A 14572-nucleotide genomic window follows, 5' to 3' on the forward strand; every position below is an offset into this window, starting at 1 on the left:
AGACCATCTGAATGTGTAACTTAATTAAAAATGATATCTGATGGGACGCCTGGGTGGCGCAGTTGGTTGGACGACTGCCTCCGGCTCAGGGCGTGATCCTGGAGTCCCGGGATCGAGTCCCACATCAGGCTCCCAGCTCCATGGGGAGTCTGCTTCGCTCTCTGACCTTCTCCTCGCTCATTCTCTCTCTCACTGTCTCTCTCTCTCAAATAAATAAAATAAAAAAAAAAAAAAAAATGATATCTGAGGGGCACCTGGGTGGCTCAGTGGGTTAAGCCGCTGCCTTCGGCTTGGGTCATGATCTCAGGGTCCTAGGATCGAGTCCCATTTCAGGCTCTCTGCTCAGTGGGGAGCCTGCTTCCCTCTCTCTCTCTGCCTGCCTCTCTACCTACTTGTGATGTCTCTCTATCAAATAAATAAATAAAATCTTAAAAAAAAAATGGTATCTGAAAATGATGACTTATGCACAACAGTCTGACCAAATATGATGATCAGCCACACAAAGAGAAAGATCTAGCTCACGGCAGTTGCATGCGGGTGTACTATGACCACCTAGGAAGTGGTCACTGATGAAGGAGTCAAGCGACTGCTATTAAAGAAAACAGTACGTGGAGCATAAACACTAAAAAGTTGAGAAAATGAAATACAGTAACTGGCTGTTTTCCCCATTTTTAGGAAAGGCTCTCTCTACACAATTGTTCCTACAAAGATAGTATAGTTTTAAGTCTATTCCTGATAAATCACTATTCAGCCATAAAATCTTGTCCTTTAGTACATTTTATGAACTGCTTGCTCATTTATAGCTCCTTTAAAGACAAGGTTTTTTTAAAAATAAAGAAACTACATCATTTATCTAAATATGTATCTTAAACTCTCACATTTCAGGTCAGCAAACTTAAAAAAAAACAAAACAAAACAAGAACCTAAATTTATTTCTAAATTCTGGTCTACATTAGGAAAATATAACTTCAATTGGCTTCAGTCTTTATTTGGCTGTAAATTCAAAAAAAGTACTCACTCAAAAACTAAGGATTGAGTGATGTCATGAAAGAAATGACAAAAGAAAAAAAAGAATTTGTACAGGCAAGTGCTTCTTGTAACTACGAAAGCAGGTGATGATTAAAATAACTGAGACATACCTGTGTGTTCCAGATGTGTACACATTTGTCAAAAGAACCACTTGCCAGGTACCTGCCATCAGGACTAAAAGCCACACTGTACACAGGCTCTTGGTGTTTTGTCAAAGTATGGATGCAAATTCCTCGGTCTACGTCCCATAATCTAACAGTAGAATCGAAGGATGCACTGACCAAGGAGGAAACAAAATGACTTTATAAGTAATGGAATATTCCCAAGCCCCACCCCCAATCAATAATATTCAGCCATTTCTAGTAGCTAGCTACAAGTTCCTTATGAGATGCAGATTGGGCTGTTAGGAAACAAGTGTTCTAGAAGCAAAACTATAGAGGAGATAAGGCAACTTAAGGGCATCTCCAAGCCTCCAAATTGAAAAAACAAAATGAGCCAATTTCACTATATTCCTTAGCTCTTTTAATTCTTCTGTATTGACTGATCCATGGTTTTGAATAATGTACTGACTACATTTTTAATTTTATTTTAATGCTTAAGAAACTTTATTATACTATGCCTCAATTACTTCAGTTTAAATCAATATTTGATAGAAGTAAATATTTGATAACTCGATATAAAAATCCATATGCCCTGAAATAAGAATAAAACTCCCAAGTTTAAATGCTCCCATCCAAAAAAATAATAATAATAATTTTTTTTTTGAAGGATACACTCCCATTTCATGGAATCTTTCCTAACTCTGTCATATTTATTAGAAGCTTTTTATGTGGAAGATTCATAAAAGGAGAGTAAAACATAAATATTACCTTGCTAACATAAGGTTGGCATTTGGATTATTTGTCCCTGGCCCTGTGGGACTCCATTTGATAGTATAAATTTCTTTATTATGTGCTTGCAAATCATGGACACAATTGTCTTGTTTCATACTCCATATCTGTGCAAAAAAGAAAAATGTACGCAATTGTATTTTCCCATACAAAAGATACATTTAAAATACTATTGTGCCAATATAAAATATAAACAGTACAACCAGAATGATGATTAGAGATCAAGGGACTATTTGCAAAGAAATTAAAATGTAGAACATGTTTAATATTTATCTCTCTTTTAATAAATGACAAATTAGCTCTAAGTCCTTTCCAAATGTTCACTATTCTGAGGCTTCAAGATTGAATTAGCTGTAGTTCTAAGATTGGCTTTGAGAGCCTAAGATGGTGCAAACTTCAACATTTATTAAGTCCCTTAGGTAATGATCCAAAATATTTAACGCATTAGTTTTAACACTGTCCCTTAAGTAACAGATATAGATTATAAATTCCTCTTAGGATTCAGAATCAGAAAGTATTTTGTAACAGAGAAGGGCAAATAGATGAGCAACTTGCAAATAATATATTCCTGTAAGAACACTAAAGCACAGGCAACAAAACCAAAACCAAAAAGGCAAATGGACTATATAAAATTAAAAAAGCTTCTGCACAGCAAAGGGACAATAAAGAGGCAACTTACAGAATGGGAGAAAACATATGCAAACCATGTATCTATAAATAAAGGGTTAATTCTGAAAATGTATGAGGAACTCTTATAATTCAACAGTAAAACCCCTAATAAACCAATTTGAAAACGGGCAAATGACTTGAACAGACCTTTCTTTCAAGAAGATATACAAATGGCCAGTAGGTATATGAAAAGACATTCAATGTCACTAGACATGAGGTAAAGGCAAATCAAAACTACAATGAGGTATCATTTCACATCTATTAGGATGGCCATTATAACATAAAAAAGACAATAAATGTTGAGAAGGACGTGGATAAATTAGAGCGCTTATACACTACTGGGGAAGCAAAATGATAGCTGCTATGAAAAACAGTATGGAGGATATTCAAAAAAATAAAAACAGAACTACCATATTATCCAGCAATCCCACCTCTGTGTATTTATCCAAAAGAACTGAAATCAGGGTCTTAACATATATTTGCACTCCCCATTCACTGCAGCATTAGTCACAAAAGATATGGAAACAACCCAAGTGTCCATCAATGGATGAATGAATAAAGAAAATACAGTATTACATATAATGGAGTATTTATCATTCAGCCTTAAAAAAAGGAATTCCTAACTATGCAACAACACGGATGAATTTTAAGGACAAATACTGCATGGTTCCATTTATATGAGGTATCCAGAAGAGTCAAGCTCACAGAAGCCAAGGGAAGACTGGCAGCTGCCAGAGGCTGAGGGGAAGAGGATCGGGGGACCAGCTAATCCACGTGTGTGAAATTTCAGCTCTATAGTCTATAATATCATGCCCATAGATAACAATACTGTGCTGTACACTTAAAAAATCGGATAAAAAGGTGTTTTCTTGGGCGCCTGGGTGGCTCAGTGGGTTAAGCCGCTGCCTTCGGCTCAGGTCATGATCTCAGGGTCCTGGGATCAAGTCCTGCATCGGGCTCTCTGCTCAGCAGGGAGCCTGCTTCCCTCTCTCTCTCTGCCTGCCTCTCCGTCTACTTGTGATTTCTCTCTGTCAAATAAATAAATAAATTCTTTTTTTTTTTTTAAAAAAAAAGTGTTTTCTTACCATAATAAAAGTTTAGAAAATGACTCACAAAGAACAAACTATGAAAAATAACAAAGCAATAATTAAAGTTAAAATGATGAGTACAGAATAATTAGCCTTGCTTGAGCTGAAAACATATGTGTATAGAGGTTTAAAATTCGTATTATTACTGAGCAAAAATTAAGAGAAACCAACTCTGGGGTATCTGCAGCAAAATCATTCAATAAAGATAAATCTTGCCAAACACAAACACACATCAAACCCAACTGACAACAACCAAAAAAAACCCCACAAAAATTAGGTGTGTTTCACATGTCTGCCTGTAATGTATCTAATAAGACATAATGAAACAAACCCATAATGTTTTGGGATCCTATACATTACTCCATGTAAGTAAGTCCCCAAAATATGTTTCAAAACTCATTTCATTTGACCTTTCGACAGTTATCACCTCCCTTGAAACATTCTTCTCTAAACACTCTCTTTCCATTGGTCATTCCTTCTCAGTTTCCTTTTGGAAGCTCGTTCTTCTTGAGCTGGTAACTGTTGGACGTTTCTTAAGATTTTCTATTTCTAAGGTTCCCTTCTTTTCTTGCTCTGTCCTCTCTCCCTATACAGCTTCATCTAAGTCCATGGCTTTGAATGACCACTCACCTGTCGAGAAGTCCCAAATGTTTACGCCAAGGGTAGAGTTCTTCTTGGAGCATCAGGCTCACCTAGCACCTCCATCTGCATTGTTCATTTTTTGCAAGACCTTCCGACTCATGCTCCATGTGCTCAGAACTGCTCCACTACACTATCTTATCGACCCATCTCGCTTCTGCTTTAAAATTCTGACCTTTGATTATTTTTAGGACAAAAAGCTAACACTTTCTAGCTCAAACTTAACCTAACTGCAAGTCAGTAGACTCTCCAGCCACGGACCTTCTTTCATTTCCACATATGTGCCATACTGTTTCAAAAGGTTTTCATTTTATGACTGTAATGCACTTGCATGCAAAGAAAACTCAGGAACAACAGCAATAAGTAAAGTCCTTTTACTAGCAGTGCTTGCAAGGGAGCCCAGGCTTCAGAAAACTATATAACTAAGAACACAGCAGGTATTTAAGGAAAAAACGCCACCAGGTTACCAAGGTTTTATTTCTGTTCACAGGAGGAAAAGCCGTTTTCCCTCATGATTCCTCCATCTGTAAGGGTCAGCACATCTGCAGCCGCTGGCATTGCAGAGTCAAGAATAAAATTATTTTCAGGAGAGTTACTATGTTGCAGGAAAGGGCTCAAAGCATCATTAATATTGGAGATTAGCATTAGGTTGTTCTTTATCTCAAAAATGCTTTTTTTTTTCTCTAAGTGTGATGTGCACAGGTGCAAGGTGTTAGTTTTGCTTTTAGTCACACTGACAAGAAAAACATAAATCCATGCTGAGTTGCTGCTGCTGGCATGTCAACGAGGCTCACTCACCAACTAAGCAATTCTCTGCTATAGATCAGGTTCTAGCAAGGATGATATCCATTCACACCACAAAATCAAATTTATACAATTCACAGAATTTCAGCAAAATCCACAAATGTTATAAAGACCTGTTACTTATTAGTCAAATTTTTACATGTGCAAATAAACTTTAATTGCACCAGTATATGATCTTCTAGAAGACAACTTACGACAGCAGGTTTCTTAGCACAATTCCTATCAAACAGTCTTATTTTTAAGTAAAATTTATTTGCGTTTTTTAAACATTTGAAATACTTCACAAAATAAAATTTTAAAAAATGATTAACTATTAAAAAGTATTAAAAAGTAAATCCTGACCCCCAGGGTTTAAGTGTTCAATGAACTCTAAGACAGACACTCTAAACAATCTAAAAATGGCCAGAGCAGCCATTCTTCGTGACACTGCTGGTCTCCCCACTATTCGAATTACCTTCAAAGTCATGTCATCAGAACAGGAGGCCAGAAGATTGCCAGTTGGGTCCCATTTGATAGCATTCACTTCATTCTAAAAATAACAGGAAATATTCACATTTTCATTTTTAGACCTGATTACTCTTTGGATATTAAACACACACACTTCAAAACCACTCTGTAATATTACTTATTCATCATCATCACTTTGGAGGGGGGGAGGCTACTCACCGTGTGTCCCTGGAATGTTTTAATAGGTCTGTCTTGTCCCAATTTACAGACATGAATGCACATATCTGTACTACAAGAAGCAAAGGTATTGTTGCTCTGCCAATCAACATCCAGTGCTGGTGCTGAAAAGGAGAAAGGGCCAGGTTTGTGTTCATTCCACATGTACTGGAATCTAGGAGCTTTAGTTTTGAACCATGCTTGGACATTAAGTATGCTAATAGGAATTTAAGCATTTTAGTTTATAATTTTTAAGTCAGTAATAGAACTTTGAAAAATGAACATATCTAAATCCCACAATATTAAATTTCAGTTTAGTTGTCTCTATATGAGACACAGCCTAACAGAAAGTAACACAGGAGATTAGGGTTTCTAGAGCTTGCTCTGTAAGTTACTAGCACTGCATTCTTGGTATTGCATTTATAAACCTTTAAAAGTGATGTCATACTTCCTTTTGTTTCTAAAATTCTCTTGACTGTTCCATGGACAAGGGGGCTTGGATCTACCACCCCTAACCGTGGGGCCCAAGCAAGTCATTTAACTTCTCATGCTATTTTCCTCATCTAAAAAAGGGGATAAAACTCTTGAGCTTAATACACAAGTATACTGTGAAGATCAAGTGAGATGATGTGTGTGAAACAGACTTTGTAAATTACAAGTTAGACAAATATTATGTTGAATAATTTCCAATCCACCCAACTTGATAATATTGCATATGATCGCAAATACATTTTCTTCTAACTGATTCTTGTCAAATACCTCTTAAAATCTGTATCATTGAATTTAAAAAGACATTCAAAAGCTGGCTGATTATTAATAGTTATTTTAGCTCCGATATGATTGGAGATTCTTTTCATTTCCCCCTGCTGCAAGGTACAAAAGTTCTCTATAATTAGTAATGCAGATTAACATAATGATAGCAAGTAACAGGGTTAAGCTATAGGAGCACACAAAAAAACCAAGGGATTTAGGGCAGTATGGACACTATGGCCCAATACCCAAGAGAAGTTTTTACATTTCATTTGGCTGGGGGTAAGGATCAAAAGATACATGATCAAAAGAAGACCTATGAATGTGAACCTCATATAAAACTCAGATTTTACTGTCCTTATAATAAGGTTTTATTAAAACCTAGACAAGTTCATTTGGTTACATATTATCATGGCTGCCTTGCACTACAAGGGCAGAGCACACTGGCTCCAACAGAGATTCTACAGCTTAGAAAGCCTAAAAATGTTATGTTCTGCCCTTTACAGAACAAGTTTACCATTCAGAGCAAACACAGACAAGGAGAAAAACAGGAAGTTATAGTGAAGCTCTATATTCCCATTAGAGATACAAAGCATTTAATAAAGTAGGTCAGAACTTGTGTCTACGGGAAAGAGAAAAGAAACACACTTCCTGACTGTTACATATCTATGCATAATAGTAACTGCTATTTTTACTTTGAGCATTATTACAAATAGGTATTCTGAGCACCATTAGACAAGTAAGCCAAGCAAGCAGAGTGAAGAGCAGGTTGTGTTCTACTACCATCTAAGGCAGTATGACTTCAGAGGTGTCTGTGCTCTCCCTCCTTTGCAGACCCGGTCTACCTGTGCTGTGTCCGAGTCCCAGTTTCTGAGTGTTTGGCGCTAACGGGCTCCCATGGTAAACTTCTTCAGAAATGCCTTGTTCTGCTGCCTCCAACAGTCCCCTGCCCACCCCCCCAAACGATGGCTAGTACCCAATGTCTGGTGGTATGTAGTTGGGTTTGGGAGGGAAAAGGGGGAGACTCAAAAAACCTAGCATGTGGTTCAAGATGAGAAAAACTTCGAGGTGTACTAAACACTCTGAAGCCCTGCCTGGATGAGGCCGAGCGGGGCCCTCTTCCCCATCCTGATCCCTACAGTTTCTCTTTTGTTTCTCCTGAGAGTGCTTCCTTAACAAATCATGTCACTCAAATGCTTGACTCAAGGTCTGCTTCTGGGAGAATCCAACTTAAACCAGCCAGTAAACAAAAACGCAGGCGGACTCTGATAAGCACTACATATAACTGCACTGCTGTCTGCGCACATCACATCATCTCAGATGCACATTTGTGGCTGTCCTGTTCATGGTCTGCTTGCCCTCAGGGCCGTTCTTGACCACACTCTGCTCTGGTGTGCTCTACACACAGTGGGTGGACTCTTGCAAATTACATATCCCAGGCTCCTGTGCCTACTGGTTTTCAGATGGATCCAGACAGTGGGAGACACTGTCAAGAGCCCAAGGTCAAAAGAAACAGAGAAGACAGGCAATTTTGCTCTCCTCTCTCTTTCAAGGCTGGGTGCCTGGCAACGGCTCCTCCAAATGCCTGTTCCTGCCAGGCAGTCTTGTTTCTCCAGTTCTAATTCCCACTGGGTAGCTGGATCCTGCCTTCTCTATAGTCTTAGGTTTTCTGCAGTTGTTACACTCTGGGTTACCTCATAGTCCTCTGGTTTTCACTCTTCTAACACCTCTGCAACTATTTCCTTGTACTAAATTCCCCTTCCTGGGGACGCCTGGGTGGCGCAGTTGGTTGGACGACTGCCTTCGGCTCAGGGCGTGATCCTGGAGTCCCGGGATCGAGTCCCACATCAGGCTCCCAGCTCCATGGGGAGTCTGCTTCGCTCTCTGACCTTCTCCTCGCTCATGCTCTCTCTCACTGTCTCTCTCAAATAAATAAATAAAATCTTTAAAAAAAAAAAAAAAATTCCCCTTCTTGGATTAGATTCTGTTTTCGTGACTGGAATCTGACTCAATGACTCAATACCTACTATATTTTCATTTTGACATTAAATACTGTTACATAAGATATCATTTCAAAAATAATTTTAACAAAATGTTTCTTTGATAAATAATTGGTTCTAGTCTTAAGTGGTGCTGGTGGGGAAGCCTGAAAAATCTAATAAACTTAGAAAACAGAAGTATAATAAAATGCTACGAAGAATGCCAAGAATCTGTCACAATGTATCAGGATATTAATTTGACGCAGAGCTGTCTGCAAAAATATGAGATGGGAGGCTAAGAAAGTGGCACTTAAACAAATACACCATTAGGTTCCAAATCAAACAAAAACTGTATGAGCACATAAAGCTAACTGGGGGAAGATGGGGAATGCTGCAACATGAGTTGTAGGATTTATGCTTTGTGATACACCTGGCTCATAAAATACAGTGGTTACAAAACTGGTGCAATCTAAGAACACCTACCTCCTTTTTGTTTACTCCTAAAATAAAAGGAGTCTAGGTGATGCAAATTCTTTAGAAAAGGAATACATCTCTATGGGATGCCTGGTTGGCTCAGAACAAGACTTTTTTTTTTTTTAAAGATTTTATTTATTTTGACAGAGAGAGAAATCACAAGTAGGGAGAGAGGCAGGCAGAGAGAGAAAGGAGGAAGCAGGCTCCCCAAGGAGCAGAGAGCCCGACGTGGGGCTTGATCCCAGGATCCTGGGACCACGACCTGAGCCAAAGGCACAGGCTTTAACCCACTGAGCCACCCAGGCGCCCCAGAACAAGACTCTTGATCTTGGGGTTCAAGTCCCATGATGGATACAGAGATTACTTAAAAAACTTTAAAAAAAGAAAGTAATGCATCTCACAACAAAATGCACTTTTATGTAAGTGGTATGTGAGAGGTGTGTTCGCTATTACTGATCTCATTTTATACATGATAAAAGAGACTAGGAAAAGTTAATTTGCCTAGGGCTACACGATCTTTTAAAATCTTGGAGCTAAGATCAAAATTTTTGTGTCCTGCAATTTTTGACGTATTTCTGTTACCTCCTCCATCCTTCATAGTTTAAAAAGGTAACAAGTGAACCGACCCTATGTAGTAAGGAGAGAAAGACATTTATTACTCATCTGCATTTTTTAAGAAACAGCTTTATTAAAATATAAATATATTATAAATATAATATAAAATTCATCCATTTAAAGTATATAATTCAATGGGCTTGGGCATATTTTATTATAAATTTTTAAATATTGTGGTCATATATAACCTAAAATGTCATTTTATTAAGTGTATGATCAGTGGTACTATGTTCACAAGGTTGTGCAACCATCACTATTTTCCCACTTGTTCATCACCCCAAGCAGAAACTCTGTAGCCATTAAGCAATAATGCCCCGTTTCCCCCTTCCCCCACTCCTGAGACCCTCTAACCTTTACTTTGTCTCTACAAATGTGTCTGTTCTAGATAATAAGTAAAATCGTACTATTCGTCTCTTTGTGTCTGCTTTATTTCCCTCAGCATAATGTGTCTAAAGGACATTTGCACAGACATTTCACTTAGCATAATGTGTATAATGCGCATAAATGTTGCAGCATATGTCAGAATTTCATTCCTCTTCATGGCTGAATAATCACTGTACGTGTAGACTACCTTTGGTTTATCCATCTGTCTGCTGATGGACATTGGGCTGTTTCCCCCTTTTGGCTACTGTGAATAATGTTCCTATGAACAATGACAAAGAATCTGTTCAAGTCCCTGCTTTCAAATCTTTTGGATATATACCTAGGTGTAGAATTGCTGGATGATGATATGGTAATTCTATGTTTAGCTTTTTGAGGAACTGTCCTGTTTCCCACAGTGAGTGAGTGCACCAGTACAAACCTACTAGCGAAGTATGAGGGGCCTAATTTCTCCAAATTCTTATGAACGTTATTAGTTCTTCTAGGCATACTAATGGGTATGAAATGGCCACTTACTGTAACTCAGCTGCAATCACGATTTATGCTTTATGCAAGAGAGTATATAGGAGACAATGTAGCACAGTAATTAAAATATGGTAATTTTTAAAGAGCATGACAGACTTCCATTTCTGGTCAAGATGGAGTAACAGGAACCAAATTTTCCTCCTGCCCAAACAACCAGAAAACTTACAAAATATATGAGAAACAGTTTAAGACAGTAGACACCAGGCAATAAAAGACAGAGGTTCCTGAGAAAATGGGAACCAACCATCAGTGTGCACCTTCTAACTACCCAAGCTTACTATCTGGGGGAAAAAAGTCCAGGTCTTGGCATAGGGAAGAAGAAACTCTCTAGGCAGAGTTCAATGAATTTTCTGAAGAGACAAAGCTGAGAATCTACAGAGACCTAGGCAGCTGGAATTATTAGGACACATTACTGGAAAAGAGAGTGTTACACAACAGAGATGTCACTTAGTAGTAATCAGAAGTAAATTTATAGCACTAAATATCCATATTATAGAAAAGCAGAAAGGTTTAAATCAGTGACCTCAACTTTCACATCAAGCAAATAGAAAAAAAAGAGCAAATTAGATTGACACTGAAAGCATGATACATAAAAGAACAAATAAATAATTTACAGAACTAATCAACAGTAATAGAACTCCTGATCTTTGAGGGAAACTATTGCTTTTTCTTTTCTTTGAAATAGAGTTGACACAGAGGGATGCTGTTAAAACAATGCAAAGGTGAGCCAGAGACTGTAAGACAGCATTCGTAAATACCTGATAAACTTGTATCCAGAATACAAGAACAACTCCCAACACTCAGTAGAAGAAAACAATAAATTAAAGATCCAAAGATCTAATCAGATACTTCACCAAGTAAGATCTATATATGGTAAATAGCACATGACAGGATGCTCAACATCGCTGAGTCATTAGGAAATGCAAATTAAACCACAATGGGATACCAATATCCACTTATTAGAGTGGCTCCAATTAATGACACTGACCGCTTATCAAGTGCTGGCAAGGATATGGAGGGACTAAAATATCCATTGCTGGTGAAAATGTAGGCTTTGGAAAAACAGTTCAGCAGTTTATTAACGTTAAACATATTATTTCCCATACAATGTAGGTATTCTATTCTTAGACATGTGCAGAGGACAAATGAAAGCACAAGTCTACACAAAGACTTGTACATGAACACAGACAGCAGTTTTATTTATAATAGCCCCCCCAAACTGGAAACAACCCAAATTTCCTTCAACAGGTGAATGGATAAACAAACTGGTATATCAACACGACAAATAACTATTTATCAATTAAAGCAAATGCAAAACAATTTTTCAGAGTGCAAGAAGCCAGACCAAAAAAAGGATGATTCCATTCACATGATGTAAACTAATTCCTAGTGTGGAAAGACCATGGGTAGTTGTCTAGGGAAGAAGGGGGAGATCACGAAGGGGCAGGAGGAAACTTCTGAAGTTCACAGGTATATTCATCGTCTGAAGTGTGGTGACAGTTTCCATGGTATGTACATGTCAAAATATATCAACTTGTACAATTTAAGTATATATAGCCTATTTTATGATAATTAGACCTCAATAAAGCTGTTTAAAAAAAAAAAAAACAAAAAGCATGGCAATAAAGAATATCCTGGGTAAAAAGCTTATTTACTTATAAAATGACTTTAATACCACTGACCTCATCAAGTTGCAGTCAGGACTAAATGGGATCCTGTATACAAAAAGCACCATCTCTAACACAAAGGTGGTTTACGTTTTATATTCGTCAGTAACAGTACCAGATGCTTAATTTATTTCAAATTTGCATTACTCCTAACAGTTAGGAGAAATTTTTGGATAGAAGAGCCAGTGGCCTAAGAGGACTAGAAACAAAGGTGGAAGTAAAACAGGTAAACAAAAACTGATGTGTAAACACCTGTTATTGTGATAGGCTTTAATGAAGCTGAACTGTTTAACATGATGGTTGCACACTTATGTTACCCAAACAATGCATAGTGGTCACTTCGTACCTTATCTGGCTTGTTTAGTCACACTATACAGAAAAAAGACAAAAAGCCAGAATGTCAGAAGCTGTTTCAGTTTTAAAGGTGGCGATGTGCCAATGGCTATGTGTGAAAAGGATGTTACCAATAATGTGAAAATAACCAGTTAAATTTCATCAGCCTTGTTATCAACTCTTTCCAACTATAACGAAACCTTTAAAGCAGCAGTGAACTCAGGCAGTCCTACTGCTCTAACTTAGCTGACTCCTGAGTGGCACAGGGGTTCAGGCCCTTCCACATGCAGCCAAAATTCCGCAGTGAATTGTTTATTCCCCCAAAACTTAACTACTAATAGCTTATTGTTGACTGGAAGCCTTACCATGAACAGAAACAGTCAATTAACATATATTTTGTATGTTATATGAATTTTATACTGTACTCATATAATAAAGCGATAGAAAATAATAAAAACGAAAATAAATTTATGGTATTACAGTTGTATTGATTGGAAAAAATTAAGCCACATATGTAAGTGGACCCACACAGTTCTAACCTGTGTTGTTCAAGGGTCAATTGTAGTTATTAGGCACCTTGTTCTAGTTTAATAATGATCATCAGGAAAACTTCCTGAGAACAGCATGAAGAGAGCAGGTACTAAAATCCAGCTGTCCCTACTCATCAGGTTGTATACCCTGGCGCATGCATGGTTCTATACCAAGAAGCACACTATTGGGAGGTGGGCTGAATTTTTGTATTTAAGTATCAAATTATCTTTTAAAAGAGAAACCCATTTAAGGCACCAAAGTTCCAACAATGCTGGGCAAGTCTAATTTTTAATTTCAGGTACATAGGAGGACTGACTTAGAAACATGAGTCCAAAATGAGAAACACCACCACCTAAACTCGTATGAGTTTATAAAGTTTATATAGTATTTCCATATATACATTATTTAGTTTTATCCTCATAACAAATAGGCATAATTATTATAACAAATAGGCATAATTATTATCCTTCATTTATAGATAGAGGAAATGAGGCTCAGAGAGGTTAAATGACTTGCTCCGTCTAAAAGGTTGCTAAGTGGGATGGAATTGCTATTCAAACTTAGACCTCCTGATTCAGAGATCTACGTTCTTACCATTAGATAATACCAACCTAATTGCACTAGGCTGCAAATGATTTTTTAATGGTACATTTCACAGAAAACGTTTGATGAGCCTCTGACAATTAACAATCTGAAAGTCATGGAACATCAACTCCTCAAAGGACTAGTAACAAGACTGATATTTGATATTTCAAGATTTTATATGAATTATGGCTTTTAAAAGTTTAATTAGAAAAACAGAAGAAAGCCCCCATTCTCATGTAAATTGTGAAGATTTACCTGAATGAAAGGGAAACTGTTGCTTGGCTTCACCAGTATGTGCATCCCAAATAATTGTAGTCTGAGATTGAAAAGAAAAACATATTAAGAGGTTAAAAGAAGCTCATCATAGGTGCATAAATTAGATGCCTAACTATGCTAAAGCAATAGGAAATGTCAGGGTGAATTTAACTTTAAACATTTACTCTATCCCCAATAGTACAACGAGGTTATATTCCATTCTTAGGAAAATGACTATTAAGTAGTTGCTTTTTTTCCCCTGGTGATTTTTCATCAGTCAACTTCCTTCAACTTCCTTCAACAACTATTATTAGTTGTCTATGGAACACCAGACATATTACACTGCTTAAGAAACTCAACTGCAGAGGTGCCTGGGAGGCTCAGTGGGTTAAGCTTCTACCTTCGACTCAGGTCATGATCTCAGGGTTCTGGGGATCCTGCTTCCCCCTCTCTCTCTGCCTGGCTACTTGTGATCTCTGTCAAATAAATAAATAAAATCTTTAAAAAAAAAAAAAAAGAAAGAAACTCAATTGCAATAATGTATTTAATGCAATTTTTTTTAAAGCTTTTTAACTATTAGGAGGCAAATTCTTGGATAATAAAGTCATCAGCCAATTTTCAATACTAAAGATTTTTAAAGCTCACATTTACATATATCGGCAGCTTGAATTTTGACAGTATTTAAATTAATGTCT

General features: G+C 37.3%; 1 protein-coding gene across 3 annotated transcripts in view; it reads right to left on the reverse strand.

Annotated features, from left to right (window-relative positions):
- TBL1XR1 (TBL1X receptor 1) overlaps nt 1-14572 on the reverse strand; it is a 170271-nt gene that overhangs the window by 7810 nt on the left and 147889 nt on the right. For all 3 annotated transcript variants that reach the window (XM_044251818.1, XM_044251816.1, XM_044251817.1), the window contains 5 exons: nt 13878-13938; nt 5786-5907; nt 5574-5648; nt 1899-2026; nt 1140-1305 (listed from right to left, as the gene is read on the reverse strand). In XM_044251818.1, coding sequence (XP_044107753.1) covers nt 1140-1305; nt 1899-2026; nt 5574-5648; nt 5786-5907; nt 13878-13938 — 552 coding nt within the window. The remainder of the gene's footprint in view (nt 1-1139; nt 1306-1898; nt 2027-5573; nt 5649-5785; nt 5908-13877; nt 13939-14572) is intronic.

The sequence above is a fragment of the Neovison vison genome, chromosome 6 (genome assembly GCF_020171115.1).
Source record: "Neovison vison isolate M4711 chromosome 6, ASM_NN_V1, whole genome shotgun sequence".
NCBI classification, from domain to species: domain Eukaryota; kingdom Metazoa; phylum Chordata; class Mammalia; order Carnivora; family Mustelidae; genus Neogale; species Neogale vison.